Source organism: Cyprinus carpio, chromosome A25 (assembly GCF_018340385.1).
Source record: "Cyprinus carpio isolate SPL01 chromosome A25, ASM1834038v1, whole genome shotgun sequence".
NCBI classification, from domain to species: domain Eukaryota; kingdom Metazoa; phylum Chordata; class Actinopteri; order Cypriniformes; family Cyprinidae; genus Cyprinus; species Cyprinus carpio.
Window position 1 is genome coordinate 14,101,755 of NC_056596.1, and position 20,816 is coordinate 14,122,570.

The 20,816-nt window shown below is 36.6% G+C and overlaps 1 protein-coding gene across 1 annotated transcript; it reads right to left on the minus strand.

The window, feature by feature from the left end:
• Window positions 1–11,532: 11,532 nt before the first annotated feature.
• On the minus strand, window positions 11,533–20,696 carry LOC109055660 (single Ig IL-1-related receptor-like). The gene is made up of 9 exons (XM_042715654.1): window positions 20,540–20,696; window positions 17,614–17,818; window positions 16,752–16,879; window positions 16,431–16,571; window positions 16,196–16,339; window positions 14,782–14,884; window positions 13,794–13,944; window positions 13,537–13,714; window positions 11,533–12,540 (listed from the first exon to the last, which is right to left on the minus strand). Exons 1-9 carry the CDS (start codon window positions 20,595–20,597, stop codon window positions 12,368–12,370), a joined length of 1,281 nt encoding a protein of 426 aa, XP_042571588.1. The 5' UTR covers window positions 20,598–20,696; the 3' UTR covers window positions 11,533–12,367.
• Between the last annotated feature and the right edge of the window lie 120 nt (window positions 20,697–20,816).

Consider the following 20,816-nt stretch of genomic DNA (forward strand, 5'->3'; position numbering starts at 1 on the left):
CTAACGTTTGCATATTGCGTTAATGTTTTCGTCTGTATATCAGTCATTTTAATCGTTAATGGCGCTTTCCGTATGAACCGAATTATTTTTATGTAGATGTGTTTCCATGACACCCGAGGATGCAAAGCTAGACCATTAACTACTGCTATTTATAGTTTTTAATAAACATTTTCAGATCACTACAAAACAGTTTGTTGCTTGTGATCTTACATGACTGCATCAATAGAAAAGTACCATATGCGCCGTTCATACGGGACACATCCCGGCCAGGATTTTAATATTGTCTAAAACATCCAAAGCAGTTTGACCAATAACATGCAGGTATTATACATAATCGGCCAATCGTGGGGGGGCAGCGCGTGAGAAGGTGAGATCTACAGGGAACGATCAAAGCGATGCAAATATGCGCACGTGTTTGTTCGTTCGTTTGACTTGAAGCGTCGCTGCTCCAAAAAAAAAAGACAGCAAAGTAGGTGCGAGAGCGATCCGAAAGCATAAGGAGCCATCTGCTTTGCTCTCTAGCTCTCATGAATGTCACACAACGATCGACCTGCAAACAGCCAAAACCTGGATATTTTAGGCAATATTAAAATCCTGGATGGGGCGTGTCCCGTATGAACGGCGCATATGGTCACCCTAAAAGTAATACATCTTGTGATTAAAATACTTTTGCATTATGATGGACGCAAGGTAACATCTTGCTAATAACACACAGTAAACACACTCTCACACACACACACACACACACACACACACACACACACACACACACACAGTGTTTTGGGTACTTTAGTAGAGAAAATAGAGTGAAATTATTGTAGTATAAAACACACTTCAAAAACCACTTATTTTATTTTATTTTATTTTATTCAATTATCTTATTTATTGCTTAGGTCATTAATATATTCAATGTATTTTATTTACCAATTTATTATTATTTATCACGTTTTCATTCTTTTGCTGTAGGGTCCTCCAGAAATGTTGCTGCAGAGTCAGAGATGTGCTGCTCTATAGTAAAGGTCAGTGTTGTGTAGTACAGGTAAGAGTTGTAGAGTATATGTTAGAGTAATATAGTACAGGTAAATGTTGTATAGTAAAGGTAAGTGTTGTGTAGTACAGGTAAGAATTGTAGAGTATGTGTTAGAGTAATATAGTACAGGTAAATGTTGTATAGTAAAGGTAAGTGTTGTGTAGTACAGGTAAGAATTGTAGAGTATATGTTAGAGTAATATAGTACAGGTAAATGTTGTATAGTAAAGGTAAGTGTTGTGTAGTACAGGTAAGAGTTGTGGAGTATATGTAAGAGTAATATAGTACAGGTAAATGTTTTATAGTAAAGGTAAGTGTTGTGTAGTACAGGTAAGAGTTGTGGAGTATATGTAAGAGTAATACAGTACAGGTAAGTGTTGTATAGTAAAGGTAAGTGTTGTGTAGTACAGCTAAGAGTTGTGGAGTATATGTAAGAGTAATACAGTACAGGTAAATGTTGTATAGTAAAGGTAAGTGTTGTGTAGTACAGGTAAGAGTTGTAGAGTATATGTAAGAGTAATACAGTACAGGTAAATGTTGTATAGGAAAGGTAAGTGTTGTGTAGTACAGGTAAGAGTTGTAGAGTATATGTAAGAGTAATAAAGTACAGGTAAATGTTGTATAGTAAAGGTAAATGTTGTGTAGTACAGGTAAGAGTTGTAGAGGATATGTAAGAGTAATAAAGTACAGGTAAGTGTTGTATAGTAAAGGTAGCCTAAGTGTTGTGTAGTACAGGTAAGAGTTGTAGAGTATATGTAAGAGTAATATAGTACAGGTAAATGTTGTATAGCAAAGGTAAGTGTTGTGTAGTACAGGTAAGAGGTGTAGAGTATATGTAAGAGTAATAAAGTACAGGTAAGTGTTGTATAGTAAAAGTAGCCTAAGTGTTGTGTAGTACAGGTAAGAGTGGTAGAGTATATGTAAGTGTTATATAGTAAAGGTACAGGTAGCCTCAATAGCCATCTAAATTAAACCTCAAAGGACACCAGACCACAATTTTCATCTACAGCAGTGCTTCCCAAACCTGTCCTGGAGCCCCCCACTACTACACGCCTGTTTCATCTTATCAGCTCACTTCTGGACATTGTAAGATCTGAATTGAGTTTGTCCGATAACAGTGATGCACATAATGTGCAGTTGTGGGGCCTGCAGGACAAATTTGGCGAGCACTGAACCATAGCTTTCTCAGTATAAGGCCATTAGTCATATTAGAGGCTTGAGGTTCGGCCCTGATGTACAAGACTTGGCCATGGCTTCTGAGATACCTGTGGTGGCTGTCACTTCCAGGAGTCCCTGTAACAGCCTATGCTCGCTGAAGTCCCTGTCAAGGCCATTGCCTCCCTGAGGTCCCTGTCTTAGCCAACGCTCCCTGAGGTCCCTGTGACGGCCAATGCCGCTCGAGGTCTCCCCTGTCATGGCCAAAGCTTCCTGAGGTCCCTGTCACAGGCTGAGCGCCTGAGGTCCCTTTCATTACCGCCATCCGAATATGCCTACTTCCCTACTATATTATAAGCGAAAAGCAATATGTGAAATTAGTAGTAGGTTCGTATTCATAGCATTCATGAAAAGTACGCTGACGGCCTACTACCTCTGACGAGATTCTGTGCAGTGAATAAGAGTGAAGCAACGTAACCCACGCCATAGGTCACATAACAGTACATGTTGTATGTCCAGATTGCATTCATACATATTTATACTTTACAGAACATAATTTTCTAATGGTCATGAAGTAAGCTTTGTCATGAAGCAGCGCATGTCATGGCCACTGCCCCTGATGTCTCTAGTTCTGGTCCAAGTGACATTCTATACACTTTGCACTCTCTGGATTTTAGAATGGTTGAATCCTCTCAAACACCACACTACTAACCAGTAATATATGCCATTTCCCAGGTGAAGAAAAATTACTATAAATGTACATAATGTTGCATAATGCACATCATTTCTACATTTTACTTTTAAAGGTGGGGTATCCATTTTTTAAAAACGCTTTAGAAAACTGAATCAGGCCGAGTACCAAAACAAACTTGTAGTCAATCTGCAGTAAGGGGCGTGTCTACTCATGATGTGGAGGAGAGAGCGCTCAGTGCACAGGATGGACATTAGTCAAGCTGAGCAATGACAAAAAGATAAAAAAAACAAAAGGAAAACATCTGCGAAACAAACGAAGGCTTACGATAAGTCAAGAAGTAAGACCCGTGTAAATTTCAGATCAACTAAAGGAGCGGGAAGGCCTGCGATGGGATGCCGAGGTTGCTTTGTTACTTCTCAATAGGTGAGTAACATTGGTTTTGCTTTGTTTCACAGAACTAATATATGCTGGCTATTGCTTGAATATGCTCGTGTGTCATGTTCGCTTGTTTGTTCATCTGCAATCGTATTGTCGTTCCCATCAGCTATGATAAAGACACATTCATTTCCACACCCTATCAGCCTGGAGCATCTAAACCTCCTCCTGTTTCAAGCGTCAACTCACAAAGTGTGTCCGAAAAGTAAGATAATATGTTTAATACAGCAGATTCCACCATAATCGTTGCCTGGGTTGTGTACGTATGTGGGGGGCGGAGCTATCAAAATAGGGACGAGACCCTTTTGGGGTAGGGGCGTGATTGTTTTGGTGATTTGAAATATCAACATTGGCTACCAGAAATCACTTACCCCACCTTTAATGTTAAAATATCCTTTTATGCATAAAACAGGTGTAATACTTAAACTTTGCCTCAACTATGTAAGATCAGCATAGTGAGTTGATGTGGTTGTAGTTTTATGGCTGCTGACAATATAGTGCAGACAAAGTGTTCATGAGTTGTTACCTGTCCTTGAGCCACTGCTAGAAAACACAGTACAAGTGCCACAACCCAGGTCCCCCTCAGCGCCACAGCCCAGACATCCCTCAGTGCTGCGGCTGCAGTACAGGCACCCCTCAGCGCTGCGGTGTCAGTCCAGGCACCCCTCAGTGCCGCGGCCACAGGTACCCCTCAGTGTGCAGGTAAAGCCCAAGCAGCCCTCAGTTCAGCTGGCACATCCCAGGCCCCTTCAGTGCCATGCCCGACCACGGGACCATCTCAGTGCCATGGCCAACATACAGGTGCATTCAGGGCAGTTGCTAAGTGGGGTTGTAGAGTACAGGTAAGGGTTGGGGAGTGCAGGTAAGAGTTGGAGACTAAAGGTAAGAGTTCTAGACTAAAGGTCAGAGTTATAGTCTAAAGGTAAGAGTTATAGACTAAAGTTAACATTTATTGACTAAAGGTAAGAGTTGCAGACTAAAGGTAAGTGTCGCAGACTAAAGGTAAGTGTCGCAGACTAAAGGTAAGAGTTGTAGACTAAAGGTAAGAGTCGCAGACTAAAGGTAAGACTTGTAGACTAAAAGTAACAGTTACTGACTAAAGGTAAGAGGTGCAGACTAAAGGTAAGAGTTGTAGACTCAAGGTAAGTGTTTCAGACTAAAGGTAAGAGCTGTAGATTAAAGGTAAGTGTTGTAGACTAAAGGCTAAAGGTAAGAGCTGTAGATTAAAGGTAAGTGTTGTAGACTAAAGGTAAGTGTTGCAGACTAAAGGTAAGAGTTGGATTAAAGGTAAGTGTTGGACTAAAGGTAAGTGTGCAGACTACAGGTAAGGTTGAAAGAGTACAGGTAAGTCCTTGTAAATACAGGTAAGAGGACTAAAGGTAAGGTAAGAGTTGCAGACTAAAGGTAAGAGTTATAGACTAAAGTTAACAGTTACTGACTAAACGTAAGAGGTGCAGACTAAAGGTAAGAGTTGTAGACTAAAGATAAGTGTTATAGTGTAAAGGTAAGAGTTATAGACTAAAGTTAACATTTACTGACTAAAGGTAAGAGTTGTAGACTAAAGGTAAGTGTTGCAGACTAAAGGTAAGAGTTGTAGAGTATAGGTAAGTCCAGTGAAATACAGGTAAGGTTTGTAGAGTACAGGAAAAAATTTAAGACTAAAAGAAAAAATCCAAGACTAAAACAAAAAATTAAAGACTAAAAGACTAAAGTTAACAGTTACTGACTAATTGTAGACTAAAGGTAAGAGTTGCAGACTAAAGGTAAGAGTTGTAGACTAAAGGTAAGTGTTGCAGACTAAAGGTAAGAGTTGTAGAGTAAAGGTAAGAGTTATAGTCTAAAGGTAAGAGTTATAGACTAAAGTTAACATTTATTGACTAAAGGTAAGAGTTGCAGACTAAAGGTAAGTGTCGCAGACTAAAGGTAAGAGTTGTAGAGTACAGGTAAGTCCTGTGAAATACACGTAAGGTTTGTAGAGTACAGGTAAGAGTTGCAGACTAAAGTTAAGTGTTTTAGAGTAAAGGTAAGAGTTGTAGACTAAAGGTAAGAGTTTTAGACTAAAGGTAAGAGTCACAGACTAAAGGTAAGCGTTATTGACTAAAAATAAGAGTCGTAGACTACAGGTAAGATTCATAGAATAAAGGTCAGAGTCGCAGACTAAAGGTAAGAGTTACTGACTAAAAATAAGAGTCACAGACTAAAGGTAAGATTAGTAGACTAAAGGTAAGAGTTATTGACTAAAAATAAGAGTCATAGACTAAACGTAAGAGTCCTAGACTAAAAGTAAGTGTTGTACACTAAAGGTAAGAGTTATAGACTAAATTTAACAGTTACTGACTAAATGTAAGAGGTGCAGACTAAAGGTAAGAGTTGTAGAGTAAAGGTAAGAGTTATAGTCTAAAGGTAAGAGTTATAGACTAAAGTTAACATTTATTGATTAAAGGTAAGTGTTTTAGACTAAAGGTAAGAGTTGTAGACTAAAGGTAAGAATTATAGACTAAAGGTTAGCATTGTAGACTAAAGGTAAGTGTTGCAGACTAAAGGTAAGAGTTGTAGAGTACAGGTAAGTCCTGTGAAATACAGGTAAGGTTTGAGTACAGGTAAGAGTTGCAGACTAAAGGTAAGTGTTTTAGACTAAAGGTAAGAGTTGTAGACTAAAGGTAAGAGTTTTAGACTAAAGGTAAGAGTTATAGACTAAAGGTAAGTGTTTTAGACTAAAGGTAAGAATCGCAGACTAAAGGTAAGAGTTATTAACTAAAAATAAGAGTCGTAGACTAAAGGTAAGATTCGTAGACTATAAAGTCAAAGTCACAGACTAAAGGTAAGAGTTACTGACTAAAAATAAGAGTCATAGACTAAAGGTAAGAGTCCTAGACTAAAAGTAAGTGTTGTAGACTAAAGGTAAGAGTTATAGACTAAAGTTAACAGTTACTGACTAAACGTAAGATGTGCAGACTAAAGGTAAGAGTTGCAGACTAAAGGTAAGTGTTGCAGACTAAAGGTAAGAGTTGTAGACTAAAGGTAAGAGTTGAAAGAGTACAGGTAAGTCCTGTGAAATACAGGTAAGGTTTGTAGAGTACAGGTAAGAGTTGCAGACTAAAGGTAAGAGTTGTAGCCTAAAGGTAAGAGTTGCAGACTAAAGGTAAGAGTTGCAGATGAAAGGATAAGAGTTATTGACTAAAAATGAGAGTTGTAGCCTAAAGGTAAGAGTCGTAGCCTAAAGGTTAGAGTTTTAGCCTAAAGGTAAGAGTCATAGCCTAAAGGTAAGAGTCGTAGGCTAAAGGTAAGAGTTGTAGAGTAAAGGTAAGAGTCGCAGACTAAAGGTAAGAGTCGTAGACTAAAGGTACGAATCGAAGGCTTAAGGTAAGAGTCATAGACTAAGGGTAAGAGTCGGAGACTAAAGGTAAGAATCGTAGACTTAAGGTTAGAGTCATAGACTAAAGGTAAGAGTCGCAGACTAAAGGTAAGAGTCGCAGACTACAGGTAAGAGTTGTAGACTAAAGGTAAAAGTCGCAGACTAAAGGTAAGACTTGTAGACTAAAAGTAAGAGTTATAGACTAAAGGTAAGTGTTATAGACTAAAGTTAACATTTCTTGACTAAAGGTAAGAGTTGCAGACTAAAGGTTAGAGCTGCAGACTAAAGGTTAGAGTTGCAGACTAAAGGTAATAGTTGTAGACTAATGTAAGTGTTGCAGACTAAAGGTAAAAGTTGTAGAGTATAGGTAAGTCCTGTGAAATACAGGTAAGGTTTGTAGAGTACAGGTAAGAGTTGCAGACTATAAGTAAGTGTTTTAGACTAAAGGTAAGAGTTGTAGACTAAAGGTAAGAGTTTTAGACTAAAGGTAAGAGTTGTAGACTAAAAGTAAAAGTTATAGACTAAAGGTAAGAGTTATAGACTAAAGTTAACAGTTACTGACCAAAGGAAAGAATCGTAGACCTAAGGTTAGAGTCATAGACTAAAGGTAAGAGTCGCGGACTAAAAGGTAAGAGTCGCAGACTAAAGATAAGAGTTGCAGACTAAAGGTAAGAGTCGCAGACTAAAGGTAAGAGTTGTAAAGTATAGGTAAGTCCTGTGAAATACAGGTAAGGTTTGTAGAGTACAGGTAAGAGTTGCAGAATATAAGTAAGTGTTTTAGACTAAAGGTAAGAGTTATAGACTAAAGGTAAGAGTTTAAGACTAAAGGTAAGAGTTGTAGACTAAAAGTAAAAGTTATAGACTAAAGGTAAGAGTTATAGACTAAAGTTAACAGTTACTGACCAAAGGAAAGAAACGTAGACCTAAGGTTAGAGTCATAGACTAAAAATAAGAGTCGTAGACTAAAGGGAAGATTCGTAGACTAAAGGTCAGAGTCGCAGACTAAAGGTAAGAGTTATTGACTAAAAATAAGAGTCGTAGACTAAAGGTAAGATTCGTAGACTAAAGGTAAGATTCGTAGACTAAAGGTCAGAGTTGTAGCCTAAAGGTAAGAGTCATAGCCTAAAGGTAAGAGTCATAGCCTAAAGGTAAGAGTCGTAGCCTAAAGTTAAGAGTTGTAGACTAAAGGTAAGAGTTGCAGACTAAAGGTAAGAGTTGTAAAGTACAGGTAAGAGTTGTATAGTAAAGGTAAGAGTCGCAGACTAAAGGTAAGAGTCATAGCCTAAAGGTAAGAGTTATTGAATTAAAATAAGAGTTGTAGACTAAAGGTAAGAGTTATAGACTAAAGTTAACAGTTACTGACTAAACGTAAGCAGTGCAGACTAAATGTAAGAGTTGTAGACTAAAGGTAAGTGTTGCAGACTAAAGGTAAGAGTTGTAGAGTAAAGGTAAGAGTTATAGTCTAAAGGTAAGAGTTATAGACTAAAGTTAGCATTTATTGATTAAAGGTAAGTGTTTTAGACTAAAGTTAAGAGTGGTAGACTAAAGGTAAGAATTATAGACTAAAGGTTAGCGTTGTAGACTAAAGGTAAGTGTTGCAGACTAAAGGTAAGAGTTGTAGAGTACAGGTAAGTCCTGTGAAATACAGGTACGGTTTGAGTACAGGTAAGAGTTGCAGACTAAAGGTAAGTGTTTTAGACTAAAGGTAAGAGTTGTAGACTAAAGGAAAGAGTTATAGACTAAATGTAAGTGTTTTAGACTAAAGGTAAGAGTCGCAGACTAAAGGTTAGAGTTATTAACTAAAAATAAGAGTCGTAGGCTAAAGGTAAGATTCGTAGACTAAAGGTCAAAGTCACAGACTAAAGGTAAGAGTTACTGACTAAAAATAAGAGTCATAGACTAAAGGTAAGAGTCCTAGACTAAAAGTAAGTGTTGTAGACTAAAGGTAAGAGTTATAGACTAAAGTTAACAGTTACTAACTAAACATAAGATGTGCAGACTAAAGGTAAGAGTTGTAGACTAAAGGTAAGTGTTGCAGACTAAAGGTAAGAGTTGTAGACTAAAGGTAAGAGTTATAGACTAAAGGTAAGAGTTGTAAACTAAAAGTAAGAGTTGTAGAGTATAGGTAAGTCCAGTGAAATACAGGTAAGGTTTGTAGAGTACAGGTAAGAGTTGCAGACTAAAGGTAAGAGTTCTAGACTAAAGCTAAGAGTTACAGACTAAAGGTAAGAGTTGTAGACTAAAGGTAATAGTTACAGTCTAAAGGTAAGAGTTATAGACTACATTTAACATTTATTGACTAAATGTAAGAGTTGCAGACTAAAGGTAAGTGTTGCAGACTAAAGGTAAGAGTTGTAGAGTACAGGTAAGTCCTGTGAAATACAGGTAAGGTTTGTAGAGTACAGGTAAGAGTTGCAGACAATAGGTAATTGTTTTAGACTAAAGGTAAGAGTTGTAGACTAAAGGTAAGAGTTTTAGACTAAAGGTAAGAGTTATTGAATAAAAATAAGAGTCATAGACTAAAGGTAAGATTCATAGAATAAAGGTCAGAGTAGCAGACTAAAGGTAAGAGTTATTGACTAAAAATAAGAGTCCTAGACTATAAGTAAGCGTTATAGACTAAAGGTAAGTGTTATAGACTAAAGTTAACAGTTACTGACTAAAGGTAAGAGGTGCAGACTAAAGGTAAGAGTTGTAGACTATAGGTAAGTGTTGCAGAGTAAAGGTAAGGGTTGTAGACTAAAAGTATGAGTTATAGACTAAAGGTAATAGTTGTAGAGTAAAAGTAAGTGTTATAGACTAAAGGTAAGAGTTGTAGACTAAAGGTAATAGTTACAGTCTAAAGGTAAGAGTTATAGACTACATTTAACATTTATTGACTAAAGGTAAGAGTTGCAGACTAAAGGTAAGAGTTGCAGACTAAAGGTAAGAGTTGTAGACTAAAGGTAAGTGTTGCAGATTAAAGGTAAGAGTTGTAGAGTACAGGTAAGTCCTGTGAAATACAGGTACAGTTTGGAGAGTACAGGTAAGAGTTTTAGACTAAAGGTAAGCGTTGTAGACTAAAGGTAAGAGTTGTAGACTCAAGGTAAGAGTTGTAGACTAAAGGTAAGTGTTGCAGACTAAAGGTAAGAGTTATTGACTAAAAATAAGAGTCTTGACTAAAGGTAAGATTCATAGACTAAAGGTCAAAGTCGCAGACTAAAGGTAAGAGTTATTGACTAAAAATAAGAGAGTCCTAGACTAAAGGTCAGAGTTGCAGACTAAAGGTAAGAGTTATTGAATAAAAATAAGAGTTTTAGACTAAAGATAAGAGTCGCAGACTAAAGGTAAGATTTATTGACTAAAAATAAGAGTCGTAGACTAAAGGGAAGATTCGTAGACTAAAGGTCAGATTCGCAGACTAAAGGTAAGAGTTATTGACTAAAAATAAGAGTCGTAGACTAAAGGTAAGATTCGTAGACTAAAGATCAGAGTTGTAGCCTAAAGGTAAGAGTCATAGCCTAAAGGTAAGAGTCATAGCCTAAAGTTAAGAGTTGTAGACTAAAGGTAAGAGTTGCAGACTAAAGGTAAGAGTTGTAAAGTACAGGTAAAGATTTTTAAAAAACAGCAAATATACAAAAAATAAAGGTAAGAGTCGCAGACTAAAGGTAAGAGTCATAGCCTAAAGGTAAGAGTTATTGAATAAAAATAAGAGTTGTAGACTAAAGGTAAGAGTTATAGACTAAAGTTAACAGTTACTGACTAAACGTAAGCGGTGCAGACTAAATGTAAGAGTTGTAGACTAAAGGTAAGTGTTGCAGACTAAAGGTAAGAGTTGTAGACTAAAGGTAAGAGTTATAGTCTAAAGTTAACAGTTATTGACTAAAGGTAAGAGTTGCAGACTAAAGGTAAGAGTCCTAGACTAAAGGTAAGAGTCGTAGACTAAAGGTAAGAGTCGTAGACTAAAGGTAAGAATTGTAGACTAAAGGTAAGAATCGTAGACTAAAGGTTAGAGTCGCAGACTAAAGGTAAGAGTCGCAGACTAAAGGTAAGAGTTGTAAAGTAAAGGTAAGAGTTGTAGAGTAAAGGCAAGAGTCACAGACTAAAGGTAAGAGTCATAGCCTAAAGGTAAGAGTTATTGAATAAAAATAAGAGTTTTAGACTAAAGATAAGAGTCGCAGACTAAAGATAAGAGTTGCAGACTAAAGGTGAGAGTCGCAGACTAAAGGTGAGAGTCGCAGACTAAAGGTAAGAGTAGTAGACTAAAGGTAAGAGTTGCAGACTAAAGGTAAGAGTCGCAGACTAAAGGTTAGAGTCGTAGCATTTTTGATTTGGGTGGTTATTTAGTTAATAAACATCTAGCCATAAATATTATAAATCAATCGATTTTTTATATTTGCCGGCCAGAGGAGGATGGGTCACCCCTGATGAGTCTCGGTTCCACCAAGCAAATGACTGTTATGACTCTACTTCAAAAACATACAGATCAGTGTAGCTTGAATAACATGCAAACGATTCTTATGATTTGATTATTTTAATTAATCATTAATAAAAAAAACTCACAATCAGTAGTTACCAGTTTAAAACAGTCTGATGAATCCTTCACTTAATGAAGTTACTTAATCACATTAAACTCACTATAATGTAATAACATATACAGCAAACAAGCAAATGGCTCTTATGATCTGGTTATTTTAATGTCCACATTAAGCAAAAATATAAGAGCCTCATGGTCACAGTACAGGTCCAGCTCCGCTCTACAGCCGTATCCATGATCATATTATAGCAATAAAACAAACCATTAAAAATAAACAATGTAAATATATTTTTGAATAAAGAGTGATTCTTCCACAATACACACTGTTATTTCATAAAAATGCAGAGATGTGCTCAGATTGTATTTTATTAACATGAAGATGCATTGAAAGAGTGAAAACAATGACATAATTTCACACTCTTACTTACTTTAATATATGCTGTCTGAATTTTCATAGCATTTAAAAATTGGTCCAGATACAGTATCTGACAGAAAAGTAGAAAACTGAGGTATATTTACATTATTTCACTTTTTGTTTCAGAAATCTTAAATTGAAACAATGAGACTGTAATTGAATGTTGGGCATATCTTACATTCACTCTTTGTTCTGCTATAATTTAAAATCCAAACTACATTATTTACAAAAGTGTATTACACCCTTCAATACAGTGATCATATATAAACGTATGGGTAAAACTAGCTGGGAAGGGGAGGAATTGTGAACGTGCAGCGTCTCCCTTCAATTTCACATTAAAGACACGTTGCCATCCAGATGAAGGTTATTCATAATTTTAGTTACAGTTGATAATTTATATCACATGACCTATGCCCCTTGTTTGTCTTTTTGATGCTAGTATTACTGTTGGACACATAATGCTTTTTCATATATGAACTATGCTTTTTCCCATATCAGTTTTACAGTACAGTTTTTGAGAACACTATGAACATGTACTGTTTTTCGCCTATTACTGTATATAGACTCCACAACTTCATTAAAATATCTACAGAGCCAAAATGAAATGAAAATGAAAACATGAAATGTTATAAAACATTTTGCATAAAAGCATAAAGCATGCATTATCGTACAGGTGTAGATAAACAAAAACAAAGAAAACAGTGACAGTAACAAGAAATCATTGGGCAAAAAGTTACTTAAAAGTGCAAAAAGGAACAGGAGTGTGCCTCAGATATCATCCTCCGTGACCAGGCAGTAAAAGTCAGTGCGTGCGGCGTAGTTCCTCGAGCCAAGGTCAGACACATCTATCTCTGGGGGTTTGGGTTCAGCCGTCACACTGGGACCTGCAGGAAGCACCGGAGCTTTGGAGGGAAGGGTCTTGTAGATGGGCAAACGCAAACCTGTGAAGGAATCACATTTTACACGCAATTTCTGACAGCTTGCAATGTCCTTGAGATCTTCATTACGCAATTTGGTGAAGATGCTGATATTTATAGGGACAAAAAATAAGATGAAATTCTGACAGCTTGCAATGTCCTTGAGATCTTCATAACAGTATAGCAGATTACTTACATGAAATTATATAAATATAAGTCTTTACTCTATATCTCAATAATATGATGATTGAGAGATGAACATATAAATGTTCCTCAAAAGTTTAATGGATCATGTTTGATACTCACATTTTTACTAAAAATGGATGGATAATCAAACAAAGTTGCTTCAGTCCAGTAAGTGTTCATCTTTAAACATTACTAACAACAATATACAAGTTATTCCTTAAATTTACGTTATAAAAATGCATTTACTTTATAAAGATCACTTAAGGATTCAGCAAAAAAGATGCTTAATTTTTTATGTGCCAAAAAATATGGTAACACTTTATTTTAAGGACCAATTCTCACTCTATTAACTAACATGCATATTACTAGCATATTAATAAGCAGCAAATTACAAGTTTATTAGGACAAAGGTCATAATTAATAATGAGAATTGGACCTTAAAATAAAGTGTGACCAAAAGTATAAACTATCAATCATACGACACAAATAACAAATATTGCATATTAAATATACAAATGTCAGCAAAGTTTATACAAATGTAGGCTTAAGTGTTAAAAAGTGTATGGTTTGTCTATTGCATATTAAATATACAAATGTAGGCTTAAGTGTTAAAAAGTGTATGGTTTGTCTTAAATGGACAGTTCAACCAAAAATAAATTTAAGAAACATTCTTCAAAATACCTTAATTTGTGTTCACACAGTAAAAGTCACACAGTAAATGAGTGAATGATTTTTGGCTGAATTATCCCTTTAAAGGAATCCAGATCATATGTCATTGTTGGAATGACACTGAACGAAGATAAACTCTGTTGGTTGAAGAAGCACATTTGGTACCCAGGTCTCCTGCGGGATCGGGGTCCGGTCTGCAGTCCAGGTAATCAGGCTGCTGCGTGAGCATGGGGTCTTCATCGCCCTGCAGCAGAGTCTGTGGATCACCGGCAGATTCCCTGTGAAACGTCACCTTAAGCGGCATCGCCAATGCAAGCTCCTTCCAGAAGCCTGAAGAAGGGGTCTGTGGGAAGGGAACGAGAATGATTAGGCTTCTACTTACCCTAAATCTCCCAGATGTATTGAGCACTGAGGGGTCTCACTATGGAGTGTGCGCCCCAGGTGAGGGTTGTGATTCGGGGCTGGTGTTGTTTCAGCTGCTGACTGATGTCTTGGCTCATTTGCTTCTGCTGTGACTGAAATATGATGAAGATGGGTTTCCTCGACAGCTCCATTAAGTGCCACAGACCCTGTCTAAACATTAAAAACAGCATCTAACATTAAAGCTCATGTCATTAAGAAAAAAAAATGTTTCTTGAACTCATTTTTAAACATCTCTTTAAATGAAACCTCAACAACCAAAAATAATAACACTTAAAAACACTAAAAAATAAATTATTCCAATTATTAACAGCTCTTACAGAAAAAGCTGAACAACCAAAATCAGTACCTCTAAACTGCACTGCACAATCACCTCTTGACGAAGCTCTTGTTTGTCTTATATTTTTAGTACATTTATATGTTGACCATGAAATAATATAATAGGTAAAATGAGAGAAGATCAAAGAATGCAAAAAACCTTTTGCAGCTTCCATTGAAAGTTGAATCTGTATAAATTTAAAGTTTGTAAGTTGAGGTGTCACTGCACAAACTATTTTTTTAACATGCATTTCAAATGTTAGATGAGAGTCTAAAATAACTCCAAGACATTTAAAATCTGGCACAATTTGTCATTTTTCACCATTGACTAATATAATAATATATCTGGTTGGACCTTCTCCTTCTTTTTTGGTTTTAATACATACAGGCACTTTTCCGAACTTTTAATGTTAAACAACACTGAGTAAGCCATTCTAAAATTGTCAACATTACAGAACATACAGAAATGAAATAGAATTAATTTTTAGAAGAATTTTCATGTTATTAATTCCTAATTTTTCGCTAGTTCATACAATAAATCAAAAACACACTGTAAAATGTGGCTTTTTAGTTATGGACACTGAAGCTAAGTACTATATATTTTTAAAAGCAGGGTGGAGTGCGAGACAGTATAAACAAAGTGAAGTAATGCAAATACGCTGTAGATTTTACCTAAAGTTGGCTGTGCACCACTCCTGCTCCAGGTACGACTGAGAGAGAACCACAATCATCCGGCGACAGCGACTAATGTTCATCAGGAGCTCTGCAGATGGCTCTGAGGATGTGAGATGATAAAAATTAAATGATTTTGAAAAAATGACAATATTAGTTAAAGATGCAGTATGTAATATTGCAATATTGCAATATTGGTTGAAATGGGTACTGCAGTCCATATTCAAAATAGGTTAAGGCTAAATGGCATACAGCAAAAACTACTGGGCATGTGCACATCAATACAGCTTAATTTTTGTCACACTGTACAACAATATTTACTATTTTTAGTATTCTTGTAAAAGGTAGGTTTAGGGTTTAGGTGTAGTAGACGTTAATAAAACACAATCTAATATGTAGAAAATTCAATTTATTGTTAGCTTCCGGTTTTTGCTATATTCCTTCTAGCCACAACCTTCAAAATATTGGAGAGTTGTTTCTCCTGCCATTCACACGGGTTGCCAGATCGAGGACACGCAACATAAACGAGCACTGTAAGTTTATAAGTTGGTTCATCTGTGTTTTAATATGCCTCTGGTCACAGAGATTTTTAGATGGATGCCTTTTTAGTTCAGGTAGAAAATGCGATCTCTGACCCGGTTCAATTGCCCGCTTAATGGCTGCATTATGCTGTGTTTTCCATCAACTGGCAACCAGGGGTGTCAAAATACTATTGGTAAACTGGCAGTGGGCGAAATCACACGGACTAAGGCCCTGTCTACACGAACGCGGTTATTTTTAAAACCACAGCTTTTTCTACGCGATTTGGCTATTTGTCCACATGCAAACGCATCACCAGGTCATTGAAATCGAACATTTTTGAAAACGCCTGCCAGGGTGAAGATTTTCAAAAACTCTGGTTGCAGTGTTATCGTGTAGACAGCGAAACCGCAGTTATTGGCTTGTGACGTTGTAGCCAGCGCTGTTATCTCCGCCTACTGGAAACTTTTTCAGGCTTCTGATTGGCCAACATGGCTTTACAGTTCAGATTATATCGCCACCTGTTGGCTTGACATCCTCTTGACATTGCTTCACAGCATGCGTTTGCGTTTTCATGTGGACAGAGATTTTTTTTAAAACGGAAGGAGGAAAAACTCAGCTTTTAAAAATACCTGTGTACGTGTGGACATGGCCTAAAACAAAAACAGACATTCCGACATGGAACACACATTTCAAAGCAGAATATCTCATTGCTTCTCGGACAAACAAGTAGTATGTGAACTTAACATGTTTCCTAAATATCTGCACACATATTATGGTATTTTTTATGCTTTAGTACAGTCAAAAAAATTAAATGCATCACCTTTAAACCTTCATGCAATTGATTTAATAGACCCTATGGACATTCAAATCTGACTATAATTGTTAGATTTACCAGCTCCAGGAAGGATGTTTGTGTCGTTGAGCAGCAGTTTATGACTGTACTTGTTCTCCAAATGAGCTTTCAGGATGAAGTTGACAAATTTCCTGTCATTCTCATTGTTGACATATGAGATGTAGGCGTCATACATTTTGCCATCTGAGAAAAAATCAGCAAAAAATCATCATGAAATGGAAGAGATATGTACCACAGATGATAAAGGGCTTTAACATACAGAATGCAGACTAACCATTAAGCTCATACTCTCCGTAAATGTTCCTATACCACAGTTTAAAGTTGAGTCGGCACTTGGTATAGACCACCGCTGCCAGAGCCAGTACAAGCAACAGGACCACTGACGCCACCACTGCCCCGGTGTGACTTGAGGATTCTGTGGATAAAAAATGAGATAAACCTTATAATCGAGTCCACAGAACTGCAAAAAGAATCTGAATATATTTTACACTTTATTTTTAGGGTAACTGTAAGGATAAATGGATGAAGAATATTAGTAGTATTATATAATATGGTGGCAATATTAAAAGGCAAAAACAAGTAATTTGTTTCTTACTGTATTCCTTTACGTTGAATTGTGCTGTGCTGTTCCTCACTGTGCAGAAATACACACCAAAATCAGCCTGATCTCTCAGAGTCAGCGTTAATTCACTGCTCTTAATGATGTGACCATCATCAGGGTGCCTGCCAAGTGTTTATGTATATATAAAATCAGATTAAACAATACTTTGACATCGTTCAAGCATCAGTATCAGCTATGTTCAAAATAGCAAACTAGCATACTACTCGTACTTCCCTGGTAAGTCTACTATACACAGTATGCACATTTTATGCATTCTGAGAAAAATGATGATCTTCAGTGCCAAAATATGCCATGTACAACAAGAGTAAACTGTGAGGAGCATACAATGTCCCACAATGCAATCTGCTTGACTTGAAACAGAAATCACTTCAGCCCAGCTTAAATGCTTAACTGATTATTTAAACAAATAGCCAAAAGTAGACTCCTATGGTTAAAAATCTATTTAAAACAACCCCTTTTTTTGCTTCCAACAAACATGAGCGGCTAAAAAAGGCCTTTCTTGCAATTGCTAGTTTATCTTGCAGTTCTGGGTTTAAATCTCATAATTCTCAGAAATGCAAGAAAAAAAAGTCAGAACTGTGAGATATGAACTCAGAATTGTGAGGAAAATAAGTCACAAACTGCTTCGAACTAACCATTTGAGAATCGTTGGAAAATGAGATGATATTAAATCCATATTTTGTTATAGTTTTTTGACCTTGCATGCATGTAACCCTATTATAGGAGACTCCCAAAACAATATTAGGAACCTTAAAAATATCATAATAGGGGCACTTTAATAACCGATACACTGCATGTATTCACTGTTTGGTACTGTATTGCATCATATACCCACCAGTCTTTTATATTTTGAGGGTAGATGGTGAGGTTGGTAAGTGGTGTGCCATCTTTCATCCACTCCAGGTGGTCTTTGCAGTCTGAATTCGTATGGTTCAAACCTATGGAGGCTTTGCAGGTGAGGACCGTGCTGTGGCCAAGCATCACTGAAACCGACTGAGTTTGATCATGCTGGAACTCTGGAGCGCTGCTACAAAGCAGATCTTTGTTTTGAAAGGTAAAAAACAAGAAATAAGTGAGTATCAGTGTGTTACAATGTATAAAACCTCACTTTGTGTCCAGTAAACTGTTAGATTCTTTATAAAGGTAGATCTTTATGGAATGAGTACACCTGAATGACGCTCAGCTAAAAACAATGACTTCTTTATTTGGAGTAATCTTGCTGGAGTATTGTGAAGGATATCCAATCTCAGGAGAGATGAGTGAAACTCTATTCTGACCCAATGGTGAGGCTGTTTCTCATCAGCACTGCTTCATATTCCCACATTTGAGAAAGAATCTGCCAACATGGATATGGTATTTTATGCTATAAAATGGAAATGGGTTCATAAAAAGTTAATTTCATGGTCATTCATTATGAAGGTTCATTTGAAAGCACAGCTAGTGATGTGTCCATTATAGATACTGATGTTTAATGCATGATTGGGAAACTCCAATGTGAGTTTGGGAGTAGATCCATAAATCCTTCAACCAACAAACTTTGGGATTTCTTGTAGCAAAATTATCAGGTCAGGATAGTCAGTTTGACCTTACAGTCTACAGTATAAACACCCCAGAGCCATGTGGAGCACTTTTTATGATGGATGGATGCAGTTTATTGGTCTTCTTTTAAACTATTGAATCTCAACATCCATTCACTGCCATTACAAAGGTTGGAAGAGCCTGGACATTTTTATATATAACTCAGATTGTATTCGTCTGAAAGAAGAAATTCACATACACCTAGGATGGCTTGGGGGTGAGTAAATCATGGGGTAATATTGATTTTTGGGTGAACTATCCCTTTAAGGTAATCTATAAGCTGGTGTACATTATAATGTTGTGATCTTGACTAGTTTAAATCTTAGTTTTTGTGTTTTATTTTTCATTTATTTAGACAAAATAGTATAGAATTTTATCGGTTATCGGCCATAAGATTATTGATGCTGCATCCCAATTTACTAGTACACTAGGTTTAGTAGGTATGTAGAATGGGACAGTAGGCGTGCAATGTACCGGCCCAGCATTTGTGTCCTTGTGTAAAGTACTGTGTTTCAGGCCGAGGAACAAAACCAAACTGTTTCAGTGGAAGTCAGATTAACTGCATATCCATAATGAAATATGTTTCCACCTTCAACCAGTTCTTAAAGCTGACATTTAACAGCTAGTATCTTCGATATCCAGATAGATATACTGTAAAGTATCAAGCATGAAACCGAAAGTGCAGAACTAAATTTGCTTGTATTCAAAGCAGGTATATAGGAAGAAACAATAGCAAGTATTTCCTGTCTCTCAAGTGGTAGAGCACAGTGCTAGGAATGTCAAAAGATTCAATTATCAGGCAGTGTACACAGTGATAAATTTATTTCTAGAAAATACTGTACTGTAAGTGGCTTTGGACAAATATGTCAGCTAAACTAATAAGTGCCAAAACCAAGGATTCAGAGTTATGCAGAAGGAAAACATTGTTAGGAAAACAAATATTGACCATAGCAGAATGAACTCTTGTTCCAGAACAAATTTAAACTGTATTGCTCAGTTTACAGCCACTTTTACCCATGTAGGTCAATCACATGATGTATTACAGCTGCTTTACACACACACATACACACACACACACACACACACACACACACACAATGCCAACATTCCAGAGGTTCATATAAGTGAAAGAGCGATTTGTGTATCATCATGATAACAGGTTTGACAAATGCTTTATGCTGTATGAATGCACTTGAAAGGATTTTACAGTCTCACTACAACCTACTGTATTCCCTTGGTTTATAACACTAAGTCACAATTGTTTAAAGGTAATTACAAGTATATCTTTGATCTTTCAGCAGTGAATAGTCACTATTGCACCAGCATGAAGATCTTTTCACGGTGTGATGTTTAAGTAAGATTACTGTTCAGCACAGCAGCCAGTAACTTCATTCAATCATTAATCAGGGCAGCTGAGCTAAACAGGCCGTTACCGGGTACAAAGTTCCCATTACAGGTTGAGAGGGTTTTCATTCTGGTAGGCAAACAAGATGCTGAATAAATGCTTGCTTGTAAGGGATGAACAATATTAACCGGAAAAACAGCTTCAATGTAAGGGGTTATCAGGCCATCAACATACAGTATATTTGTTATGCAAACGTGAAAACAATAAAACTACAGTGATATGCATAAAGGTTGAACCATGTTCTTAGGACAGGAGTATTTTTATCTTTCCGAATGTCAAAAAGACAAAGTTTTCACATGTTTTAAATGTTAAAAACTTAAAACTAATCACAGTACTTACTGATCAAAGCAGTGCTTTGATATTTTTGCACATTCACATTCTACTATTTCAGGATTCTTTTGTTTCACGATTATTTTACTATTAAATTTCACTGAAAAACAAATAATAATCTGTGCAATGGCAGATTCCACTGTGACAACGTGCCCCACAAAAGGTCAAAGTGTTAATCAGTGAACCATGTCTTTTTACAGAGGCAATAGCAGTAAAAATACAAATATAGTTTTGTAAAAACGCCTTAATAGTCTACACAAAAATTGAAAAACTAATATTAACTGTAGTAAAAACTGACAGCCAGTGCTCCCCCATATCCCTTTAGACAGAAGATAGATAGATAGATAGATAGATAGATAGATAGATAGATAGATAGATAGATAGATAGATAGATAGATAGATAGATAGATAGATAGATAGATAGATAGATAGATAGATAGAGACCTACCCGTAGAGCGAGTAAAGGCGAGACATGTCAGATAGAGAATCAAATGACAACGCCACATCGCAGTCCTCTCATAAATCCTCTCATACGAGTAAAACAGCTTTTGTCGAGTTGACAAACTCACTTTAACAAGAGTCAAACAAGAGTCAAAAAGAGTCAAACAGAGATGCTGCCAGCAGTGCGTGTCATTTCTCGCTGAGCAGCTGCGTGTAAACGCGGAAGGCGCAGCGGTTAAACCGAGTCCGTCGCCAGGAATGGGAATTAATTTTCAAACCTGTGT